This window comes from Lytechinus pictus, chromosome 3 (genome assembly GCF_037042905.1).
Source record: "Lytechinus pictus isolate F3 Inbred chromosome 3, Lp3.0, whole genome shotgun sequence".
Taxonomy (NCBI): Eukaryota; Metazoa; Echinodermata; class Echinoidea; order Temnopleuroida; family Toxopneustidae; genus Lytechinus; species Lytechinus pictus.
In genome coordinates, this window is record NC_087247.1 from 26,389,758 (window position 1) to 26,414,884 (window position 25,127).

Genomic DNA, 25,127 nt, shown 5'->3' on the forward strand with positions numbered 1-25,127 from the left:
ATGGACGTACACGTCGAAGGTGCCGAAAAGTCAAGAGCTAAAATGCTCATGCGGTGGAGTGGATAGGTAGAACGCGTTATGCATTATTATGTGGGTGTGTGTTTGTATGGATATAAGTGTGTGCGTTTTAATGCATTCGGGCAAGCAGGTGTGTGTGTGGGGGGTGTACGTGTAATTTGTATGTGTAGTGGCGTACTGAATCAAACATTACGTGAGGACAGAATATGGAATATGGTGAGCAATTTCTACAAATATTGTGAACAAAGGTTGACATTCGAAATTAAAATTTAGTTAATGAAATAATTATTTTGACATAATATTCAAAATGTGATACAATAATTCGATTTTTTTCGATTCTTTTCTTTTGTTTTCTCCCTCTTTTTATTGTGGGACTTTTTTTGGAAACAAGTCCCCCACTTCCATTTATAATGAGCCAGTGTATTTATGTGTATTTTCACACATCCTCGCACATACTTGTTTATTCGAATATTACTGCAAGCGAGCCAGAAAATTGACTTTGAATTATAATGTAGATATTATTATTATTAGAAATGACATTGAAAGTTATAATAATTACAATGATAATAACTATAAGATGGTATGATATAGCATTACATTAAAAAACCTAAAGCGTTGTTCAAGCAAGTTGTTTAACCTTAGGAGTCTGGGGTATTTTGTTTCTTGTCATTCCAGGGGCATCATGCCCCAACCGTCTCATAATCTCGGCGAATGCATAGGTAAATTTTACTAAATTTGAATAATTTTATTTATAATTATGCTAATTTATTAATAAAACTATACATTTTGCGACAATTAATAAATAAAGCTTCTAGAATGTTAATTGTAGGTGTAAATATTGTTTATAGCATTCCTATCAATTGTAAATGAAGACAAATTTCGCCGGGTAATTCTTTTTTTGTTGTTGACACAATTCGTCGGCGAAATTAATTCAGCAGTAAATAACATCAAATTAAATGACTGTTGCAATAAGAATAAAAATAATCACTGCATTATTAATTGATTTTAGCTAGAAACATATTTTGTATCGACTTTGTACATGAAATGACGTTTTGAGCAATTTTTGTCTAACTTGCACTCGCATGATGTTGCGTAATTTCGTAACCGCGTACATGGGCGTCGCAAATTTGGTCTCAAAAGTTGCGTGAGATTTGAAATTAAGAGGCGTGGTCAAAAACTTTCTCGCGGCGGATTTATCGCGAAAAGTGTCAAGGGATGTCATTATAAGGCCCCAGGAGTATTAGGCTTAAAGGGGAAGTTCATCCTGACAAAAATTTTATGGTAAAAATAGCAGAAAAATAATTTTAAAAATATTGCCGCAGGTTTGAAAAAATCCATCAAAGAATAAAAAGTGACGTCATATGCGAGCAGCTTTTCTGCATATCGTATGGTCAAAAAACCAATGAAATGTCGTTTTCTCAGAAAATCGAAAATTATTTTTATTTTACCTTTAGTGTATCAATAGACAAATCATTTCACATCTGTTTCTAAAAAGAAAAAAAAATAAGTCATCGCGAACCCTTCAAAAGTTGAAATTTATACATTTTATATTACATAACATATGGACAGCTGCTTGATTATGACGTCACAAATCCAAAACTTTAAATTCAAATAACTTTCTTGATCTTCAATGTATTTTCCTCAAACCTTCACCAATATTTTTTATTATTTTATTCTGCTATTTTTTACAACACACTTTTCTTCAGGGTGAACTTCCCCTTTAAGCCCATCACTCTACAAACAACTTTATCTCTTGTTTTAACTTTTTTTAATTGTTTAAACTTTTTAAACAACTTATTCATAACAACAGTAGTTTTTAGTGACGAGCTTAAACAACGTGCTTAACATTTTAAACAATGTTTTTACAGTGCACATATTAGAATCAAATCAGAGAAGCAGAAATAGATATAAAATAACATAACATTCACTATCTAAAAAGCCAAACAGACAAACAGAAAAAAATACTCTGAATAGACAGAGAGTCTGAGATAAATGTAGCGAAGCACAAGTAGGTAAGCAATTATCTTAATGGACAAATATCATAAAGCAACCTTTGACACGAATATCATCCATTTAAATACTTCACGAAGGCGATAAGGTATGTCACGAGAAACATTGCGGTGATTACACATTTCAAAGTAATTTCTGAATAATATAGCATTATACATGGAATTGTAATCCGAGTAAAAATAAAAAATATATTTGATATTCCGACGAACAAAATAAAGAAATTAAATATCTAAATATGCTTCCAAGCTGAAGCCAGCAACTAATTGTCGTGCATTCTTTCTTTAAAAAGCAAGTGCACACCTAGTTACCAAGAATGCACATAGTATTTCTATATCCATTTATTTGCATGCTGGATAAAAGAGCATTGTCAATTAAAGGTCAAGTCCACCCCAGAAAAATGTGGATTTTAATCAATAGAGAAAAATCAAACAAGAATAACGCTAGAATATTCATCAAAATCGGATGTAAAATGAGAAAGTTATGAAATTTTAAAGTTTCACTTATTTTTCACAAAGCAGTTGTATGGACATCTCAGAAAAATGCAAATGAGAGAGTTGATGATGTTCCTCACTTTTTCCTTTTTTTATTGTTTGAGTTATCATTATTTTAATTTTTACAAGGATCAGCTTGACTGAACCAGAAAATGTTTAAATAATTGTAATACCCATGTTCATGGAGGAAGAAAACTTGTTTTACCTTCCAATGAGGAAAAATGATAATATTTCATACAATAAAATACAAAAGATATAGCGAGTGACGTCATCAGTCCCCTCATTTGCATACCGGCCAAGATGTGCATATAACTGCTTTGTGAAATAAAGCAAAACTTTAAAATGTCATAAATTTCATGTTATACATCCGATTTTGATAAATTTTTCAATCTCATGCCTTTAGTATTTTCTCTATTTGTTCAAATCAACTTTTTGTGGGGTGGACTTGTCCTTTAATTAAGTACCTTGCTCACGGGCATAGGTGCCGCGGCCGGGGATCGAACCCCGGACTTTCCATGTATGGCCAGGCGCCTAAGACCTCTCGGCCACGTCACCGTGTATTCTTGAAGGCTTTGAGAAAGATGAAGCTCAATATATATATATATGTTATGCATGTTATACAATTTTATATTTAAAATATCGGTTGGCAACCATTACTGTCTTGATAAAAGCCCTTTAAAAAATTAAAAAATCTCTTAAAGTGGGCTGAATATATAAAACGCATCTCAAGAAAATATTATACATCATAATCTGAATAACAAAATACAAAGTAATTTCTCTGCTTACAGGTACATTAAAGATTATAATACTTGCAGAAAAAAGACAAAGTTCAATACATCGTATCAAAATTACTTGCTATAAGACTTTTTTAATATAAAACAGAAACGATTTCTGCAGTCTGTACGATACATATAATGTATGCTGTTAACACTATAGAATTAGTCATACCCGTTGAAAAAAAAATGCAGGACGAATTTTTCCCTGAAAATGAAATAAAAGCCCATTTGTACCGTTGGTAGCTGTCTTTACAAATTAATATGTTGTATGTTTTCAACTCACTTGCATTAAAAAATGAATTTAGTCATTCGTCCAAATGCACAGATCCTCCTCGTCATTCATAGCATTGATGATATAGGCCTATTATTTCATTTTATAAGATCACAAATTGTAATTAAAAAAACAACCATACAATAGTTAGTATTTGTACTGAAAGTGGTATTTAAGTTGCTCAATGTAAATGTAACTTTAGGTGATCGGGTATGTTATCTCTGCTGTTGGAAATACAGTAGGCCTATTATATATTATTCTGTACATAGTGTTCTACGATATTTCTGTGTAATCTGGGTAATATTGATCAAATGAACAGAGATTTGCGTCACACTTGGCTACCGATATGACTAATAATTCATGTTATAATGTCTGTTATTGCGGACAAATCTGAATACCAAACAAAGCTAGCAGATAAAACTAAGAAAGTAGACTAATAATCGGAGTGCAGTTTTACCAGATTCAAAATCTTGGGATGATTTTGGAGTATCACCAGAAAGTATAGATTTTTTTACTACCTAATCATGCTAATTAGTATGATTTTTTTTATATGATAATTATACCCAAAAAAATTAATCGTAGATTTGTTTTGAAGATGCCAATTAGATATCCAAGACAGACGCGAATCCAGAGGCAGTGGGGTGGCAAAGGAGGAATTCGCGTGTCCTCTATCTTACAAAAGTAGCCCGAAGTTGTACGCAGGTAGTATATACTCTCTGGTGCGTATTGCCATCATCTTGTAGTGAGGATGAAAAAAGTTGGGAAATTGAAAGTTTTGGAAATACCCCCCCCCCGCATATTTTTCCCGTGGAACGTCCCATGAAAGGTTTTGTGAGTGATTTTCACTCACTTGTTTTGTCTCGGCCAATCACATGCAAGGATTCCAGAAGCTTATAACAATAAATATTGTCGGTGAGTATCACCGACTATTCGTATCATGGTACACTCAAAAGCTGTGACTATAAGTAACTCAAAATCAAAATCAAGGGTTTCAGGGAAGCTACGATTATATAGTATATTCACCCATGATAATAGCGAGTTTTTGCACTGCCACGCAGACGAATTCGAGAACACACCAAATAACGAGCAAGTCAAACCACAATGAACAGCAGAGATGTTTTTATCGAAAATTGTTGAACCGGAAAAGCAGATCGTCCTAAGTTTCGGAGCTGACGAAAAATTGCAAATAAATTATGTCGTTTGACCAGAGTCCAGAACGAAACTGCTGTTTTAATTCACAGACTTTGGACGAAGACCTCATTCTCATGAAGGGCACAATTTATCTCTATGTTCCCGAATTCGTCCTGCGCTGTAGGATAAAAAAAACTCCCTACACGAGCATTATTTGCAACGGACCCCTCGTCTCACTCGTGAAACGTGTTGAACTCTGATGTTTGTTGTCCACTAATGTGAGATGGAGGTACGTAGCCATTCATAGGCATGCAGTAACTGGCATCGGAATATGCTGATTCCTGTTACAAAAAGAAAGTTAAGGAAAAAGGTCATCGAAATATAAACATTTTCATGAATGTAACCTGACCTGAATGAGAATGAGAAATGTGATCATTTCATAAAGCTGGAAAAGCAGTAAAAGCTCATAGGATGTCGTGGAAAAGTGAACAAGGGCAGTGGGCTAAACCACACACAAAAAATGAAATAATTTTCTACGTCAAATTTTTTTTCCAACCCAACCCGGGTGCCCATTTTACATTCTAATCATAGATGAAAAATTAACATATAAAACTCTGAGAAATGTCCCATCAATGACGTTCTCATTTTTTCTTCAGCTCGTTGTAGAGGTGCCCCTACTATTTTATTTTGCCCCCACACACTTTTTTAAAGTTTAGATTGCCTTTTTGGGGGGACAATATTTCTTACTTAAAAGAGCTCCTATTCCTCTCACAATTATCTGATAATTTCCTCTTAAATTCATGTTACTTGTGACCTTTCTCTTCACTCTCAAATATCATTTTGGAAAAAATATAATGTTTATTCAACTGCAAAATTAGTGTGACGTACCCGATTCCCAGCGGGGGAGACATGGAAAATCTCTGTGGCGTATGGACTGTTTAGTTTTTCATGGAGTTTTGCATATTCATCACCACCCATGGAGGACGGGTCCAATTCTAAATAGCTGCCTCTACATGCTCCGCCGTCTATCGTGTCATAGTAGCTAGGTGGGGGATCGGGTCGGTCTGGAGGAAGTGGTGGAGGAAGAGAACCATTGCTTCTCGGAAAATCCAATCCTTCTTGGTACCGATCAGGGGTTGTTCTATTCTCCTGGATTAGTTCGTTTTGGGAGCACGACGGAGAGACGGCGCTTGACAAACTCCCTGCTTGCTTCTGACTTCGGTAAACCACCACGCCAACCAGGAATCCGATGAGGAAAAAGGCCATGACGATACTAACACTCAGTGCGATAATGAGTACATCGGGATCCTTCGATTCTCCTGTGTTTTTGCCATCTGTTAAGAAATGTTTGTTGAAATCTAATTATCCATCTGTCATCTAATAGCATGAATAGGGTGAAGTATCATCGAACAACTAAATGAACGCGAAAATGAAAAGAAATATCGGTAATATTATAACCAGGCCGCGGATGAAATGTTTCAGAAATATCGCACAAATAGAGATCATAAGACATTCATAATGTAGATGTTTTTTGTGTATAGCATAAGCAATATCTCAATCGTAAAAATCATTAAAGCGATTGACTGCACTCAAACTGAACAGGTGTCCGCAGTGTGGAATAGTGTTTACACTAAAAAGATCTGAGCATTAAAATAACAGTGTGACTCACATCTTCAAATAAGTCCACGATCTGAACACACTGTGAACAAATTTGAACACACTGGGGACACGCTGTTGACACACTGTGAACACAATGGGGACACACTGTGAACACATTGGGGACACACTGTGAACACACTAAGAACATACTGTGAAAACACCATAAACACACTCTGTTCTTTCCAGCAGGATAGACCTCAAAATATCAGCGTCTGATATGAAAAGTAAAAAAAAATATATATATTTAAAACATTCTTTTTCCTTTTCTATATCATGTGATGCTTACCGTTTATAGTAGGTGACATAGTAGAAGTTGGTTCTGAAAAAAAAATCGAAATAAGAAAAGTGATACTGTAAAAATCCCTGAAAATCAAATAATATCGTACATATAATGTATCAAAACTGAGCTTTCGGTAGGAATTTTCTTCGATTCAGTCAATGTGATAAAAAAAATCATACCGTTTTATCCATCATACAGCTGTGAATGAATAAAAAAAATGGTCCAAATAATTAGGGACAGGGTTATACACAGACTAAGCTTTTTGTTTTAACAACACTGGCATTTGTCAGAATTCAAGTTTATTTATAAAAATGAAAAACCTCATGTTCATGCTTGGACCTCGGTTGTTTTTTTGTTTTTTTAGATCTCGAATTTTTCCTCAACACGACAAACTTTTTTCAAATTATTTTCAATTACTTATCACTGCCTGGAATTGTAGTATAGGGAGAAGGAATAAGACATTTTAAATAGCAGTGTTTTTTACACCTCTCCAGCACACCCTCAATGTCAATAATGCCTTTAATGGTTCCTTACCACTGCGAGTTGTAGTCTTCGAAGTTGGGTCATGCGTCATGAAATCTGAAATTGAATGAAAAACTTAATCGGTTATTTTGTCTCCATCTCTCCCCCTCTCTTTCTCTATCCCTCTCTTCTCACCTTTTCTACCTTTCTTCACCCCTCTCCGGAGGTGGAATTTTTCAAATACATGACTGTACTAGGGAGTTTTTGCACCAGGACGTAGAACGCTTTCAAGAACATAGAAAATGTATCGTCAAATTCCCTTCATGACAATAAGCAACAAAGAACACTTTGTCGAAAAGTGATGAATCCATATAGCAGTTTCGTCCAGGACTTTGCATGGACAAACGACATAATTTTGCAATTTTTTGTCGGCTCCAAAACTAAGGAAGAAGTGCTCCCGTTCACTAATTTTCGAAAAAGGCCTCACAGCTGTTCATTGTCATTTGAATTTGACGGACATTTTCAACACATTTACTGTGTTCTAGACATGGTTCGATAGAATTCGTTCTGCGTGGCGGTGCGAATACTCGCTACTTACACCCGTACACACAAGGGCACTAATTACACGTGTACACCTTTCTACTAAATTCACGATAATTTGTAACAATTTGTAACAAGTTTGGGTTCGTTTTGATAGCCACATCGGCATTTTAACAAATTATACAATGTGTCATGAAGTTGCGATTCCCTACACTTCAGTGTAATATCCACATACCTGTTACATCCGTTGTCTGTGTTGCGATCGTCGTAATGTCAGCTAAAAAAACACATAAACATCGATGTCTTTAGAATTCGTAACAAGACTTTATCTTTATGGTGTTGCCTATTCCTAATCAAAATGTAATTAATACAATTACATGGATGGTACAGGCTGGAGATATTTAAATCTTGATAGAGTAAGACTCACAGAACAAAATGCTGAAAATTTGATCAAAATCGGATAACAAATAACGAAGTTATTGAATTTTTAAGATTTGCATTATTCCTGTGGAACAGTTCTAGGCATGTCTTCATGAATTTTCATTAGGTGGGCTTATGATGTCACATCCCCACTTGTTCTTTTGTATTTTATTATATGAAATTAGGTTTATTAAAAAAAATTCTACCAAGAACTGAAACTATTGGATTGACAACTGATTAATGGAGACACATCATTTACACATGTATGAAAAAAAATGTAACAATTGTGATTTCATGTAATAACATAAGAAAAAGGAAAGTGGGGATGTGACATTATCAGCCCAAATGAATATTCATGACGATGTGCATATAACTGTTTTCACAAAATATAGATAAATTTAAAAATTCAATAACTTCGTTATTTGTTATCCGATTTTGATGAAATTTTCAGCATTTTGCTTTGTAAATTTTACTCTATTTATCTAAATTCCTTTAAATCGAGTGACAACAATAAGCGGATAAACAGTACCCTCAACATTAATATTTATTCATTGTCGTAAGGCTTATTGTGAACCCTTATCTCCCATCGTCGATGATACATGGAAAATAGCCATTTCAACACCAGTATGAACTAAAAGTAAATAGTCAATCTAAAATTTACTGGCTTGTGTCATCACATTTGGTTATGTCGTCTGGTCGGGCAATCGTGAAACCCGAAGATTCATGAAAATGTTAAATTTCCGAAACGTCGGGTCCACTTTACCTGTTTACCCTACCATTCGAGAGAAGTTACCCCTAAATTCCCGAAAATTCGGGTCCAATTTACCCGATGTTCTATAAGAATTAAAAAACATTTTGCAGATGGTCGTGTAAACTGGACCCGACGTTTCTGGAATTTAGGGGCCCCGTTTTCTCGAACGGTTGGGTTTATACGAAATTTCCCTACTCGATGTGATGACACAAGCCAATTTACTTGAAATCTTTCAAGATAATTATCCAAGTATGGCAACAAAGATTTTCTTTTTAAAGTGTGAATAAAACAACATTTATAACGGATGTTAGGACTAGGAAACCTTTTCCTACCTGAAGTTGAGCTCTCCGTCGTTTGAATCGGCCTTTGTGTGGTAATTTCTGTTTTGATAATAGAGTAATACTTGTCTTAAAATTGTGTAAGTATAGTTTTTTGTTTGTCTTTTTGTAAATAAATAGTAAATAAAAAAATAGGATGGAATTTCTCAATGTATACGAAATGAAAAATCTCTAATAATATTCTAAATATTATTGATGATTTGCCTGTAAGGGAGAGGTTTTTATACATGTCTTGGAATTTGTCCAAAGTTCTTACAGATTAAACTGTCATAGATCCAATGAAAAACGCGTCACGTTTTATATAGTTTTATCAACACATATTTAAGCTAACATGGATTTCGGTATGAAAGATAAACAAATGATGATGAAACGGGAATAATATCTTGCTTTAAGATAAAGATTTAACTTTGACCCCTTTCTGAGTTTTATGACATCCGTGTAGAGTGTTATCGTTGGCAATTATTTGATCAGGTGACAAGTTTTTAAAACAAAGAGGCAGGAGAAAATAAAAAGATAATTTTACCAGATCACTAACTGGGATTACGTGAGAATGATTAATAAAATAGCTTTATGAAGACGGTATTGTGCGTTCAGAAAATTATTGAACTTTATCCTCGTGTATTGTTAGCAAAGGTTAGGCATTAAACAAGTTTTAAGAATACAGTGCAATATTACACTTTAGTATTAAACATCAAATTCGGGGGTTGAGTCAAAAGATAAAAGATAATATTCACAAGTTACTTGTATATTGTAAGGGACTCCCGTGTGCAGATTTACGATATTTAATCCCCACCCCCGCCCCGCGCCGAAATATCAATCGCATAACTATGCAGCGGGGGGGGGGGGGGGGTGAGTTACCACGCTCATAAATTTTCAACAACAAAAAGTATATGCGAATAGTGCCCCAGATCGCAATAAGTTGGAATATTCAGATACAGGCTATATATTATTCTTGCTTTATTCAGTAAGCTCGTTGTAAGAGAATTTCGACAAATGAACAAAACTCCCTGATTATTTTTTTAAACGCTAAAGTATGAAAAGCAGATTTAGATAGTTCTTGCCAATCTGTAAAAAGGTAACCATGTTCCCACTTCAATGCCTAAAATAAGCTTTCCATCATGTTATAAACTTACGGTTTTGGCACAAATCTCCTTCATACTCGTTGGGACAGTGACATCGGAATGATTCGAACTCGTCGGTGCAAGTTCCTCCGTTTAGACATGGAGTGTTCAAACATTCATCGATCACTGAGGGAAAAATCATGTACAGTAATTTATTTGGAAATCACATAGCAATATTTGTGGTGTTGACCGGTGTACATAAAGGAACTACACCAGAGATTTTATTCGGTGTTAAACGTGTGGTGCTCAACACCTTTTATTAATATAGGATATTTATATTGCGCACATATCCACCTTGTTAGGTGCTCAAGGCGCTCCTACATTACCCGGCTAAGCTAGGCGTTCATAGCGCACACAGCTTTTTAAGGTGATATTGTCACTATTTATTGTCACTATTACACTCTCGAGGGTGTAATTGTAACACCTCGATAAGCCTAAATCTCTTTGTCTTCATCATGTTCATTATGTGCATATTTTGTCCAATATGTTATATTATTAATGTCACATACATGTATAATAACCGAACGGACCCGATTGTTATATACATGTATAACGAAATAAAATCACTGCTACATTTGGGATTCTGATTGCAGTGCTTTGTGTACAAATTATGGGTAAAATTACGTAAGGCGGGAGTCTTCAAGCGAAACTGTTTTTGAGAAGTCAACTTGCAAAAATTGAAAGAGGCGTTTCGATTTGCTATAACCATTAAAATGACAAAAACAAAGATATCCCCTAAAAGTAATGCTTAACAAGATAACGGTAATAAATTGGACAAATTACTTCCATTATGTACGAGGAAATTATGCATTTATTAGACTTTATTGCTTTACTCTGTTAGGTTCACTCGCAAAGATTATATAGATTAATAGTGCAATGCGTTTGAATCAACAAACATTACCGTCATTTATTGGTATATATACGAGAGCTATATTTATTTTGTGTAGAATTGGGGATTTTCCCTACTGTTTCATTTCTAATAAGCACAAGTTGTTGGATTGTTTCAAAGGTTGAAAACTTGTAATTGAAAGCAAAATATATTTATGTTGAAGAAACAAACATCTTCTTGTCGGGAATGCATGTCCAAAATGGCATTTATATACATTCAATATTAAGTTGGGTTTGTCGAACATGCGCATTTATTGCCTATATAACATTGCAGCGTCGTCAATATTTATGTAATATATGCCTATCTTTTCAAACGTCGTTTTCCCCCAACTTCCCTTTCGATTCCACTTACACATTTTGATTTATATATGCTCCTGCCCGTTACTTTTAAGTATAATGCGCTGATCGGTAACAATGGTTGATAGAAATATCTGTATTATCTAGGCATAGCCCTACCATTTCAATCAAAGTGCTATGTAATGAGTATCGAAAGTGTAATCTTAATTTTAGAGGACAAATACCAATATGAATTTATCTGAACATGTATTGAAAACTCATTATTTCATTCACTGATTTATTGATTTGACACCATTCAAGACTCAACTAAATGATGTTCATTCATTTAACAAAAAACTGGGGGAAATGGAGTATGAATACCTCTTTGTTTTCCAGATTTATTTATTCAGTCAATAAAGCGAGTTTTCAGTGATGCGGTCAAGACCATATTATCAACTGAAAAAATGAGTAGTTATTCATTCATATTTAATCTTTTAAATAATCTTCGGGATTCCATGCTAGAAAAATCAGCCATTTTCACGACAATTTTAAACCTGCTGTCCAAACAAACAAGTACTTCATTTTGCTTTGTGGTAATATTAAAGTACTACTGGATAGTCATGTAAAAAATTGACAACCAACAAAAATATGTTTTCCATTGATGAATTAGGGGTGAAAATGTTGCATGTCGTACGGGACATTTTCACATTTAATTCACCCGTACTCTTTTGTTGGTTATCTGACATTCACATCATTACCTTTTAACTTTATCATTGACATGAAAGAAAGTGTTAATGCCCAATCATTCAGCAAAGAGACTATAAATTGTTGTCAAAATGTCCCGTGCGACACGTATGGAATCGGTGTTTCATGTGAAAGGACTTGTCGGATGTCCGATAAAAAGTCAGTTTTATCCTATACCGTAACAACAGCCAGACACATGTGTTTGTTAGCCAATCAAAATGAAGGAAAGTTGTCGAACCTGACAACTCGTCAGATAATAAAATGTTGATAAAATGCACCCTCTTTTGATTTGTATACTGAAATTACAAAAATGATTGATCATACTTGTTATCAGTGTTAAGTTGAAGTAAATCCCTCTGTTGCAACATGTGCCTTGAGAATCCGATTGCAGCAGGAGCGTCAGTCTCGTCGTGTCTGTGAGGATATCGTCTGGAATCCCTGATCCTGTCAACTGCCATAGAGGTGGGTTCGTCTCTGCTACATGGCCAAAAAGGGTGGCCGCACCGATGTCAAAATCGATGAATTGAATTTTGATGGCCGTACCAGTGACACGATTGTCGAACAGCCATTTGAAGTCCATGACCGCATTGGGAAGAACCGGGTAGCCAAGGGAGATGAAGTCCTGTTGGAATGAGGCGTTGTCAAGTTCCATGGCGAGGCCGAAGGATGACAAAGGTTCTGGACCTACATTCAGTATGTCTGTGGATAAGAAAGATTGGGAATCTGCTTATCTTCTAATCAACATGATCAAACGATCATTCATTTTAATTTTTTCTCCCAAACACAAAAATATTGCTGATGTTCGGTTGCTCATGTTCTTCATTCTTTCCATGGGTGTAAATTAGGATGAAATTACAAAAACGCAGATCCCTCCTCCATTTTGACAATGGGGTTAGAGTCACAGGTGTATACCGTTCGACACATCAGACGGTCGTGCACTATCTCAGTTTCTATATACCTCATTATGTAAATAACAATAACCAAAGAGCGGCTTGTTCGTTCCTTCGAATCTAGAGTTTTCGCGTTTACTACGGTGCTGCTCTCTACAACGCACTGATTCCATTGAAAATGCAAGTGAAATCGCAATGGAGAGCAGAGAGGCTTTTTGGTGGACTGGGACAGCAGATCATCCGAAGATTTTCACCGGACGAACAAGTGTCCAGAGTCAAGAGACTACGCTGTTGTCCCGGACCACCAACTTTGGACAAAAGCCTCTCAGCCCTCCATTGTGATTTGACTTGCATTTTCAATGGAATTGGTGCGTTTTAGAGAATGACACCGTAGTAAATGCGAAAACCCTCTACTATCTGTTCAATCTCCGTTCTCCATTCGGCCGCTCTTTTTAAAACCAGATTAACAATAATAGGGCATCTCGGAAATTGATAGTACTATCATCATTTTAATATAATGAAGAAGTCTTACCTTCTGTATATGGTTGCACCATTAGACCAACGTCAGTCCCCTGGTAATCTTTATTCACGTCAACGGAAATATCTGGAGTTGGCGACACAGAGATGATGGGGGGATCCAAAGATCCCATGTGAATATCCGTAGCTTCCGCGAGTTTCAACAATTCCCCAGACTCTCTTGTGTGAACTATAACCCTGTCTTTGACATCGAGATGATGATACTGAATGCCGGCTGGCTGTAATCCGTTGGTGAATGTCATCCTGCACTGGTATCTCACATTTTCAACAGATTGATTGAAGAATGGTGAAGTAAATCTGATGGTTTCTGCTTCCTGTAGAGTCACTTTCGGGTTGCACGATGGTATGGCCAGGGACTGACCATTCCATGTTAAATGATCTGTTGAAAAGCGAAAGAACATAAACTTATTAGGGTTTAGGTCTACAGTCCGGATCTTAAGTGCAATCTATTTACAAACTTAAACTCTTTGTTTGGAGATAGACATTCAAATGACGACTTAAAAAAGGTTACCATGGTAACTACCCGTCGCGACTTCAAATGCCTTTAATTGCCTGCTGCCTTGAAAATCAACGTTCGTTTATAAACCTAGATGTGCGCATGTTAATTGATAAATGATGATTGAGTACACTCCAAAAAAATGAAGTGCCAATTTAGCACTTAATGTCCTTGTAAAGTGACTGCACTTTGAGTGCTGATTTTCTAGTTCAAATTTGAATGACTAAATCAGCACTCAAAGTGCAGTCACTATACAAGAACATTAAATTAGCACTTCATTTTTTAGAGTGTACACACTGTACATCCCAAGCATATCAATAGACAAGTTTATTTGACGTCTGTGCACAGGTTTTCCATGAAATTTGCTCCGGCGACAATTGTTCTGATGGAAAATCTGCACTTTAAGCCAACAAATCTAATCTCCAAATCTAAATAAACCCTACTCGCTATATTCACATTATTCTGAACAAAAAAAAACACTTTTACAATCTTAATATTCACTATGCACTCTGAAATATTCAGAACGGAGCAAATGTCGCAGGAGCAAATGTCGTGTCACCTATCTGCAGCTTCTACACCCCTCTGGTTGTCTCGCCTGCATTACGCGATTCAATATTAGCAGCAGTGCTGACTTTGAAAACAACCAAAATGTATGATTATTAAAAAACACCATTCATATGATAACAAAATAATAAGTTAATTGACCCTAATTGACCGTTGACCTAAGACTAATGCAAGACGATCAGTGATACTTCGTTACTCTTATGTCCAAGTTTCGTGAACTTGATCCATAAACTTTCAAAGTTTATATAATGGACTTTTAACAAATACAACCAAATGGTCAAAGTTCATTGACCCTAAGTGACCTTTGCCCTTAATCATGTGACCTGAATCTCATGAAAGATGATCAGTGATAAACGATTGTATGAAAAAAAATCTTCATGAACTAAATCCATATACCAACAAAATTATGAGGACATTTCAAAAACTTAACCTTGATTGAGATTTCAATGTCAATTCCCCAACACATTGCCTAAGTTCATCGACCCTAAATGACATTTGCTCTTTGACATGTAAGCTTATACTCAGGCAGGATGTTTAGTGATACTTGATTACTATTATGTCCACGTTTCATGAAATAGGTCCAGATACTTTAAAAGTTATGATGTCATTTCAAAAACTTAATGTTGGTTACGATTTAACGACGACGACGACACCGCCGCCACCGCCATCGGAAAAGCGGCGCCTGTAGTCTCTCTCCGCTATGCAGGCAAGACACACAAAAAAAGATTAAACTCTTACAAAAGCCTTTTCACAAAATAATATTACCGATGATAGTCAGCTTCACCGTCAGACCAGCACCAGGCTGATCACCTATTCGGACGGAGAACAACAACCTGATCTCGTCATCGTACGAATACCATGAGGTGGACGATACCGAGTTCGTCATGCACACCCATTCTCCATAGGTGTTGAAGGTGTCGAAGATGCAGACAGTGGCCCCCATTCCTGGCTCCATCTCCAGGATATCAACCTGGATCCAGGAGTAGGAGGTGGCTGTGATAAACCAGTGGAGATCGGCCTCCAGGTCTGTCATGCTGGACAGGTTGGCACTCTGCAAGGTGATGTTTCGATATGTGTCGGATAGGGCAAAGGCACCACCGCTTGACCGGATGAACGGATCTTGTAGCCGATCTAGATAATACGGGGAGGGAAATAATGAAGGAAATAGAAACAGTGTGATTGTGGATTAAAATAAACAAACATCAATCTAAGAATTAAACATTACTTTCAAAATTAGCCCAGCATTATTAAGGGATAAACCATTATAGCAAATCCACGGTTACACTTACTGCGAAATGTGTACATGCACTTGTTTTCCCGGACACCATTCTTAATCTATAGTCTTGTCCCTTTGAAACTATACACTCTAAAAAATGTTGGGCAACATACGGTCCACACAACAATTGGTTAAAATTTTATCCAATTCTGGGTAGTTTTACACCAATAATGTGTGCTTTGGGTGAAAACTACACAGTATTGGTTGAAAACTACCCAGAATTGGATAAAGTTTTAACCAATTGTTGTGTGGACCGTATGTTGCCCAACATTTTTTAGAGTGTATGTTTAAAGGTCATTGAAGAGTTGTTCATAGAGGCCAGAGTTCTGATATTGGTATGTCACCGCCAATTAGAAGTGATGATCACCTTTACCGGAATCCTACGCATTTTAATAGAATGATTCCCCATCTTGAAAAAGTATGCGTATGGAAAGCAAGAAATAATGTTTAATTTCATTTGATAAATTGTAATGAAGGACCTATGCGTAAATTTAACTCCGCCCCCCAAAGAAGAAATTAAAACAGCAAATGTTTCGTAAAGCTACTGGCAAGATATGCACTACTTTATACGATCAAAGCATGGAGCTATTCCTGATCAAAGTGTGATCTTAACAATAATCAAATTTTTATTTTATTTTATGTGTACATGTTTGCGGCTTTCCAGCCAATCGTTTTCAGTTTACGCAACTGCGTTCTTTATGATATTTCTGGATCAGCACTTGTAAGTTTTTTTTTGGACCCCTACGAAAAACAACATTTGCTGATGGGGTGTCCATCATACGACTAGTGAAAAAAAAAAATACCCTAAAATATTTTGCGCATTTACCACACTGGTAAAGACGTTGCAGTATATTTCTCCAACACACCTTCTCATTTGTAATTCCCCAAGCCAGACATATTATGCACGCTGAGAACATTCATTAGGCACCTTTCGCAATCCTCTACAACGCGAGATTAGAGTCGGGTAACTCAAAAGTTAACGATTAATCATGGACTCGATTTTCAGATTGATTGTACGTTACAGTCAATACAATCAAACGTAGAAAACTGTTCTACAATCATTGCTAAGCTTTGTGTTACAGGCCCTATAGATCTTGCTTTTCGTGTGCAAAGCTCTTTCATACGATACCAGCATGGAGCTATAATAGCTCTATGATACCAGCATGCCATGCCATTTGCCTGCCTGAGCTGGCTGGAGACATGCGAAATGTAGATTATGACATGGATAAGAAAGTGGCTTTTCAGACAAATCGAGTACATATGGAGTAAGGAAAAACTTACCGAATTAAGGCTTAGATATAGATCATTACAGTCCATCGAATCGATATTGCATTTAATGTACATTATTGGTGGATCACTGGCAATTGATTCCATGAGTCAGATCACCTCTCCAGCCGGAACCATTTTCGCATGCGTTGACATATACACAACATGCAATAGGCCATAAACCGTCTGGAAAAACATCTAAATTTGCGGGGTTTTCTTCATTTGCGTGCTCTTATACAAAAACGATATGCCTCTAGCACACAATGTAATGGGCAGTATGTTTTACTTTCCGCAGAAATGGGGGATTTCCCGGGGGGTACACTTCCGTTGATGAGTGGATACCAGGCGCGACCATGGGGTTTTGAAAAGCACCCTAAACAATGGAAGTAAGTCTTTTCCAGATTATGAAAATGCATCTCTTAAGTATTTGGGTTGTGACACCCTACAAGTATTGGAAATATATCCCGTTTTTCAGTATTTTAATCATCGTTTTTGACACCCTTATAATGCTACATATGCCTATACGTAACGTACTTACCCACTCTTTCCCTTTTTACGTATGGTCGCGCCTGGTATCCACTATTCAATGGGAGTGGGCCCCCGGGCGGCTTCTCGAGCTCTGGGAAGAACCAAAAGTGGATTTGGAAAGTCGTCCTAAATCGGATAAATCGCTGTTACCATAGTAGCAACCAGAATTTTGCACACGAAACGCATATTGAACGTTTCCGTCGCAGATGCGAAACGAAAAAAAAATATCATGTCACACAATTTGCATTGCAGGACAGAATTTTACGACCATGATGACGGGCCCAAAATGTCTCTTCCAAAATCAACTACCGTCGTAAATAAGCGTGCGCGTCCTCAAACGAAAGGTCGGGATTGTCTCGATTTCTATAGATGAGCAGGTGTACTTTTCTCCATTTTGCCTTTTGCAAAAATAAAATGTGACATGACGTGGCGTGTATGGAAGCTTAAAGGAGCCATCAGCTAGGTGGTGAGACTATCTTGCCATGTAGACATAATGTTGTAATTATGTCAACATGTCGAGATGCATTTTCACGCCAAGTCGACTTATAAAAAGTTGCATGTTGACATGGCGAGATACATTATCTCGCAAAGTTGACTTCGTATGTCGACAAGACGGCATAGGTTATCTAACCATGTAAGTTGCCATTATACTGTAATAATGTCAACGTGGTCGGATATGTTATCTTGCCAAGTTGACTTAATATGAAGAGTTGTTTATCGATATGACGAGATATGTCATGTGGTGGACGTAACATGCCATGTTAATATAACTCAACTTTACAAGACACATATCTCGCCATATTGACAACAACTTTCTATAACGAATTGGCAAGTAACGTACATCGCCATGACGACATAAGTCGACTTGGAAAGAACGTATTTCGCCGTGTCAAAATAATCCTTGCTAAGATAGAACTTTAAAGTTTCTTTAGGAATGTGACGAATGCCTTTATGAAGAACAGTCGGTGGGGGAATTTTGAAGTTCTTTGTTAAAAATTCTTTGGAGCTGCCTATATTACATAGGTATTGAATCTTTTGTAAAAGTGTCGAGAATGTTCTGTGAAAACATTAAGACAAAATAGACTCATATCATGGTGCTGAACCCCCCCCCCCCAGATTGATCAAGAGTAAGAACAACGATCCAACTGATGAAGATTGTGTTTGGATATTCTCTAATCACATAAAAAGCAAAATAAAGTACCGAAACCTCTGAGTCATACCCGGGTATTTATAAAATGAGACAAAATGATTTGAAAAAAAAAATGCATTTTAGAGAAAAAAAGACAAAACATCTATGATTACTAGCCTATGTTCATATGAAACGGAACTCTTCTTTAGATATGTTTTGGTTCACATACCAATGGATCTATTTTTATTCAATATTGTATGTCATCAATATATCAAACATCCAATTAAAATTTTGTCTTGCTGGTCAAAATTTTTGCTATTGTATTATTTGATAAAGAGGAGAAAAGTGTGAACTTTTTGAGCGTTTATTGTTTAAACTGAATTTTATGATATCAATTTAAAGACAAACGTGTGAAATTACACAATTCAGTCTCAAGCAATTATGTTGAATCGGTGACATCTAACTGTTTTTTTTTTTGGGGGGGGGGTTGTTTTGTTTCTGCGTTCATAATCGATCATAAAACTTGTCAAAATATAACATATGTAATAATTTTCTTCCTTCTCTAATAAAATAGGAAATAATTCAACAAATAACTAAAAGTAAACTTCACAAATACAACAAAAATACAAAATAGGTCAAATTAGTTATGTATAATCATAAATTAGTTCATCCAATACTATATAACTGCAGAAGAATGTCTGTCGTTATAAGCAATAATGTGCTTAAACATCGAAAAATGAAATATTAATCATTCTTTCTTTTCTAGTTATCCTTTGCATATAATTAAATTTGTGAAGACACACATTAGCACATATTTTCTTTGTTCATACAAAGTTTGGGAATGAGAAGACTTATCTTTTTTAATTAGGGCGTACTATAAATTTTCAAAGTTTTTGACATAAAATAACATTTGACCATGATGGGCGGCCCTCCAAATTTGAGCCGGGGGGGGGGGGGAACATGTACATTGTCGCTTTCCACCTACATTTAAAGTTATACCTCATCGTATTGGTATCCTCCCAATGTTTCTCTCTCTCTCTCTTCTCTCACTTCTTTCTCTCTTCTCTTTCTCCTTTCTCTCTTCACTCTCTTTTTTATTATCTTTCACGCCATTTAATTTCATTAGTGATCAGCATTTCATTTACTGTATATTTATCAGCATTACAAGGAATACTAGTTTATTATTATATGATTGTGATTACGTCGGGGTATTTTCTTGCCATTAGAGTTCATTTCAAACATTTATTTTTCGGTTCCATGACATTTGCTCTGGCGACAATTGCTCCGATTGAAAATATGAACGTTAAGCCAAACCTAAAATCTAACCTCCAAATCTTTACATTGTTCTGAACCAAAAACTCATTTGCAATCCTAGCTCTTACCCTGCGCCCTTTGAGAGTTTAGAACCCGAGCAAATGTCGCAGGGGCATATTTGTCATGTCACCATTTTTATTTCAAGGAAGTATTAGAATAAATAAGGAAACGATTAAATGACTGTTTGAAAAAAAAAAAAAAATAACAAGAAAGTTATGAACATTTGACTGTTAAAATCACTAGACACTAATGATATAGCCATCCTCTCATTGGCAATAAAGCCAATTTGTGTTATGTCACAGTGGTACAACTCACCAATTACTTTTTTTTACATAAATTTCAACTTTTATCATGTCTGTCCATAGATCAGGTAATTTATTATATGGGAGGACATTTGTTATAAGGGTTCCACAAAATACAGCATAATTTTGTAATATCTTAAGAAAATGGATGTTGGGTGGGGGTTGTACTTCTGTGACATCAAAATGTTTGGTCACATTGCCAATGCGAGGGTCTCTATAGCATTAGTGATTTCGAAATTCAAATGCTTTTATTTGTTTACATAGTCTGATAGTTTGTTCACTTGTTCTCGAACTTTCATTGATCATATTCATTAATTCGTCTGTTCTCATACGAAGCTGACTTGAGCCAATGGTTTTATTCTTCTTTAATTAACTATCTCTCTGGAGGGCGGTGAAATTAGCTACTTTTTCATTATTCCCCACAATGTGAAGTTAGCTACTTATTCCTCATTCCTTATTCAAAATGTGAAAATAGCTACATATTCATTTGTCCTTATTCCTTCTTCGAAATTATTAAGGTTAGCAAATTTATTCAATTTACTTATTCAAAATACACTTTTCTTTAGTGAAATTACTCTTATCCTTCTTTTCCTAATTCAAAATGCACTTTTCCGTATTCAAAATGCATTTGAATAAGGAAACGTGTATAACTTCACAGACCTCTCTCACTCTCTGGGTAAATAGAAATACTCATTGTGATATTGTTTGAGAAAAGTGGATAAACGAAGTTCGGTTCAGTGTTTCACTTTTCTTTTTTTTTAGAAAGCGAATTGTAAGAGAAGTTTGGATTCAAACAAAAAGCGGAAGCGACACGATTTCATGGTAAAACTTCAAAAGTATAAATATGCATCGTTGAGTGATTTTGTTTATTCATTTATTATTTATTCAGTTAGTTTAATTTCAACAGGGTAGCCCCATCACTAATCTAAATACTGTTTTACAAGTGGGCCCTGCATAACATAAAAACACATATAGAATTACAAACATAAAAGATAATACTAGTGAAATAAAGTCAATTGCAATCTCTGCCAGTCAAACTTTTCAAGAAAATCATATAAGATAGAAAAGAACGTGTCAACATAAAGGAAATTCATAATGAATATTCTAACATTGAAAGAAAATCATGGTAAATAACGAGTGGGATAAGTTGGTGTTAAATGAAGTGTACAGTAGGCGTAATCCTCTTATTTTTAGAAAGAAGTTATCAAAAAAGGTATTAAAAACATAAAATACTTCGTCATCAATTTTATTATTTCTAGCATAGTCGATTTGTTTAACATACATGCATGTACGATCATATAAAAACAAGCACCTTTGCCTTTTTACCTTGGTCTGAAATGCATGGGTTCGGCTTACCTATAAAAGAAAATCTCACTTGAAAAAACGTGAAAGGAGGGTTGGTCCCAACGACTTTCTCCACTTCCATTTTCAATTGCGAGGAATCAACATAAATCGGATCGATGACTTGAGATATCCCTGAAATGGCAAGCAACTCCTCACTGGTGTTCAGGTTTGTAAATGTTATCTTATATTCTGCAGGGATTCGAAGATCTATAAAGGTAGCAACGAGGGTGGTTGCAAGGGGGCTTGATACGGAAACAGGTGGACAGGCCGTGGAGCATTGTTGACATGGAGGTTGGGTACATGTATTGTTAAATGTATAATCCTCCTCGGGACTCCCTGGTGTCAGGATGATGTCAGTTGATGCGTCTGCAAGAACAAGAAAACTCACTATTCTGACTCCTGCGTCTCACTACAAGAGTTGAAAGCAAGCTAGCATCGTATCATTAAGAAAAAAAAATAGATAAATTTGGCACAGAATGCATAAATGACAATTATACTCGGTTATTTTTCATTTTTTATTATTAAGTTATTGAAAGTAACCGATTTATATTATTATTTTGTTGGTATATTTATGTATCAACTAAATAAACTGGAATTACCGAGTGTATTCTCTGATTTGCTTTTTCAAAATCAAGAAATCCATTCCTACCCAACTCGACAAATACATGCACAATTTCCACATTTCCCCAGTGCGCACTGTTCTTGCCCTTAAATCATTTGCTTTTACATGGCCTTCCTTTTGGAATAATTTAGACACCCATTTAATTCAGGCGCCCTCTTTATATTCTTTTAAATGTAGGCTGAAAATATTTCATTTACAATCGTACGCTAGTGGGTAAGCGCCTTGCTCGAGTGACTATCATGTAGAACTCTTTATAATGTATTGATTATTTTTCATTTGATTTATCTCGCTTCATTGCGTTAGGAGTTTTTAATCCTTAATTATTTTGTTCTGGGAACCTATATGTCTACAAGCTTTGCTTTTTAATAGGTTCCTCATATTTCACGATATTGTATTTCCTTGTAAACACTACAATTATGTATTTTTTTGTCATCATCTTCTCATAATTATGTTCAAGATGTATGTTTTTGTGGAATGTGAAACAATAAATCAAATCAAATCAAATCCATTATAATTATTTATTTGCGTTTGTATTTGCCATGAATGTTGGAAAGTGAAAATAGTATCATTTCATTAAAAAAATTGAACTCAATGATCATGGAACATTACGAAATTTGTATGGATAAGTGGGCTTCCGCCATCTTCCATCCACCGCCCTTTTCTATTATGCATTTGTCGTTTATAATTATGGAAACGTGATGACGATACTATACCGATGTCTGACGTACTGGGGATCATCATTAGGCATGAGAAAGAAAAAAACCAACAACCTGAAATGTTGAATTTGAAAGAAAATAAATACTTACGAAAAATCGGTATGTTAATTCCGAGGAGCAGACCACAAATGAAAATCTGATAAATGGTCTCCATTTTTGTATTACAAAGTGGAATAATTATGTCCTCATCCGTGTAATGGAAGAGACAGCCTTGCCGCTTCGAGGACACGGTACCGTTTCCTCGTTTTTCGAACTTTGTACATGTACTAAATTGTGACGCCCGATCTATGACAACGCTCGATTAATCAAATAAATTAATGTGAATGTGGACATAACGTAACATAATATTAGGGAAAATCCCGGGATACATATTCATGCCATAGATATCTCTCGATAAGTCACGTCAATAATATGATTAATTTAATACTCATTCAGAATCATTTATTTCGATTGCTTCGCTGTAAATTAATTTTATGTTATACTTTCAGATTAGGTATTTACCTATATAGTTCTAGATTATTTGAATGTTATATTCTGTAATTTGTGTAACTTATGGTATGCTTTTGTTTAATAGCAATTCCGTTATGTTATTTTGTTTAAAAATTCTTTTAGATTATGTGTTAGGTCTTATGTATCTGTTTCAGATTATGTATATGTTTTTTAACTGAATGATCAATTCAATAGACTATTTAAAAAATAATAAATGTCCCACTGTCTTCACGGTGAGCGCGGTCATGGCAGTCGAGGGCAGTTGTAACGTAATGAGCCCAAATTTGAGGGGTCAGACATGGCGTATGGGGCAAAAACATTTTGATTCAAAAATCGAATTTTATGATAAATCATGACATATCTATTTTTTAAAAGAAATGCATTTTTCAAAATTGTTCGCTTTGTTTTTCTTTTTTTCTTTTGTTTTGTTTCTTCTATACCATATGGCCCCAAGCACCTCTATCTAGCCAGTAGGGGGTGGGAGGTGAGTGAGTTGGGACAAGGGAGCGTTTCATGAATAATCTTTTACTGGAAACCATTGCATCTGATTGGCTCAGAGCAAATTATAGTCAATGAAAATCACTGATTAAACTCTTCATGAAATTGTAGTCGACAGATCTGGTACTTTTTGCTTCATAAACTTCCATAGGCCTAAATATACTAAATCATTGATTACTGAGTATGACGATATTCTTGTATATATTATCTATATATCTTATTTATTGGTAATAGTAAATTCTGATTTTGTTTCTTCACTTTTTTAATATGTAAATAGTATAATTTTACCATTTTATTATCTTAATTCTGTATGTCGAGGACCCAACTGGAAATAAGCTTTCGAGCTTTCGTGGGTCATCCTGTGCAAGCCTGTTGTTTTAATGCTACTGTATATTATGTTATGGTGACTTGCCAAATAAAATCAATCAATCAATCAATAAAAATTTTCTTTCTTGAATTCCCATTCTTTATCTTGTTATGCAAACAATATATATTTTGCCCTTTGATGATGAGTGAAAATATATACGAAAAGAAACTTGAGGTTCTAACAACAATGTTCAATTTAATGCATGTATAAGAAAGTAAACATTGTTGTTTTAATTTCAAAGTTAAGAATGTGACAAAACCAGATCAGTTCATAATAGTTAACTTGATTGTATGAAACATTTTAAATTAAATAAATCAAGTAAACAAAGAACGAAGGGGAAGAGACAGGACACGGTGACGGCGTAACACTAGTATATTTCGCAAGAGACCAGGGACAAACATGACAAATGAGGGAAGTCCCTTTTGACTTCTCTTATTCTCCTTATACAATTCTAAGATGAATTGAAAGGAGTTATAAAGTTCAGGTATGTGACTGAACACAGTGAGGTCTTTAGTACTTCCATTATATTAGTTATTGATTTAATATGTATTCAAACCTTTCTTATGAATTGCAGCTCAGTGGTTGATCCAGGATTAGAAATAGAGGAGGTGGG

At 35.4% G+C, this 25,127-nt stretch overlaps 1 protein-coding gene across 2 annotated transcripts; it reads right to left on the reverse strand.

Moving 5' to 3' along the window:
- Window positions 1-3,206: 3,206 nt before the first annotated feature.
- On the reverse strand, window positions 3,207-23,443 carry LOC129255742 (uncharacterized). 2 transcript variants are annotated; one of them, XM_064096718.1, is made up of 12 exons: window positions 23,251-23,443; window positions 21,835-22,188; window positions 15,429-15,794; window positions 13,599-13,982; window positions 12,501-12,875; window positions 10,281-10,394; window positions 9,142-9,189; window positions 7,874-7,915; window positions 7,171-7,215; window positions 6,643-6,675; window positions 5,586-6,031; window positions 3,207-5,038 (listed from the first exon to the last, which is right to left on the reverse strand). In XM_064096718.1, the coding sequence occupies exons 1-12, from the start codon at window positions 23,312-23,314 to the stop codon at window positions 4,931-4,933; spliced, it is 2,379 nt and encodes a 792-aa protein (XP_063952788.1). In that variant the 5' UTR covers window positions 23,315-23,443; the 3' UTR covers window positions 3,207-4,930. The 2 variants fall into 2 exon arrangements, with proteins under 2 accessions (XP_063952788.1, XP_063952790.1); XM_064096720.1 differs by lacking the exon at window positions 3,207-5,038 and having other exon boundaries at window positions 6,020-6,110; window positions 23,251-23,419.
- Window positions 23,444-25,127: the final 1,684 nt, after the last annotated feature.

Bases quoted from the DNA above. Each gene is read 5' to 3' on its own strand.
- LOC129255742 (XM_064096718.1), bottom strand. From the start codon at position 23,314: ATGGAGACCATTTATCAGATTTTCATTTGTGGTCTGCTCCTCGGAATT. The intron at 12,876-13,598 runs GTAAGACTTCTT...TCTTATCCACAG, and splicing joins GGTGCAACCATATACAGAAG to ACATACTGAATGTAGGTCCA. The intron at 6,032-6,642 runs GTAAGCATCACA...ATTTCTTAACAG, and splicing joins TATGTCACCTACTATAAACG to ATGGCAAAAACACAGGAGAA.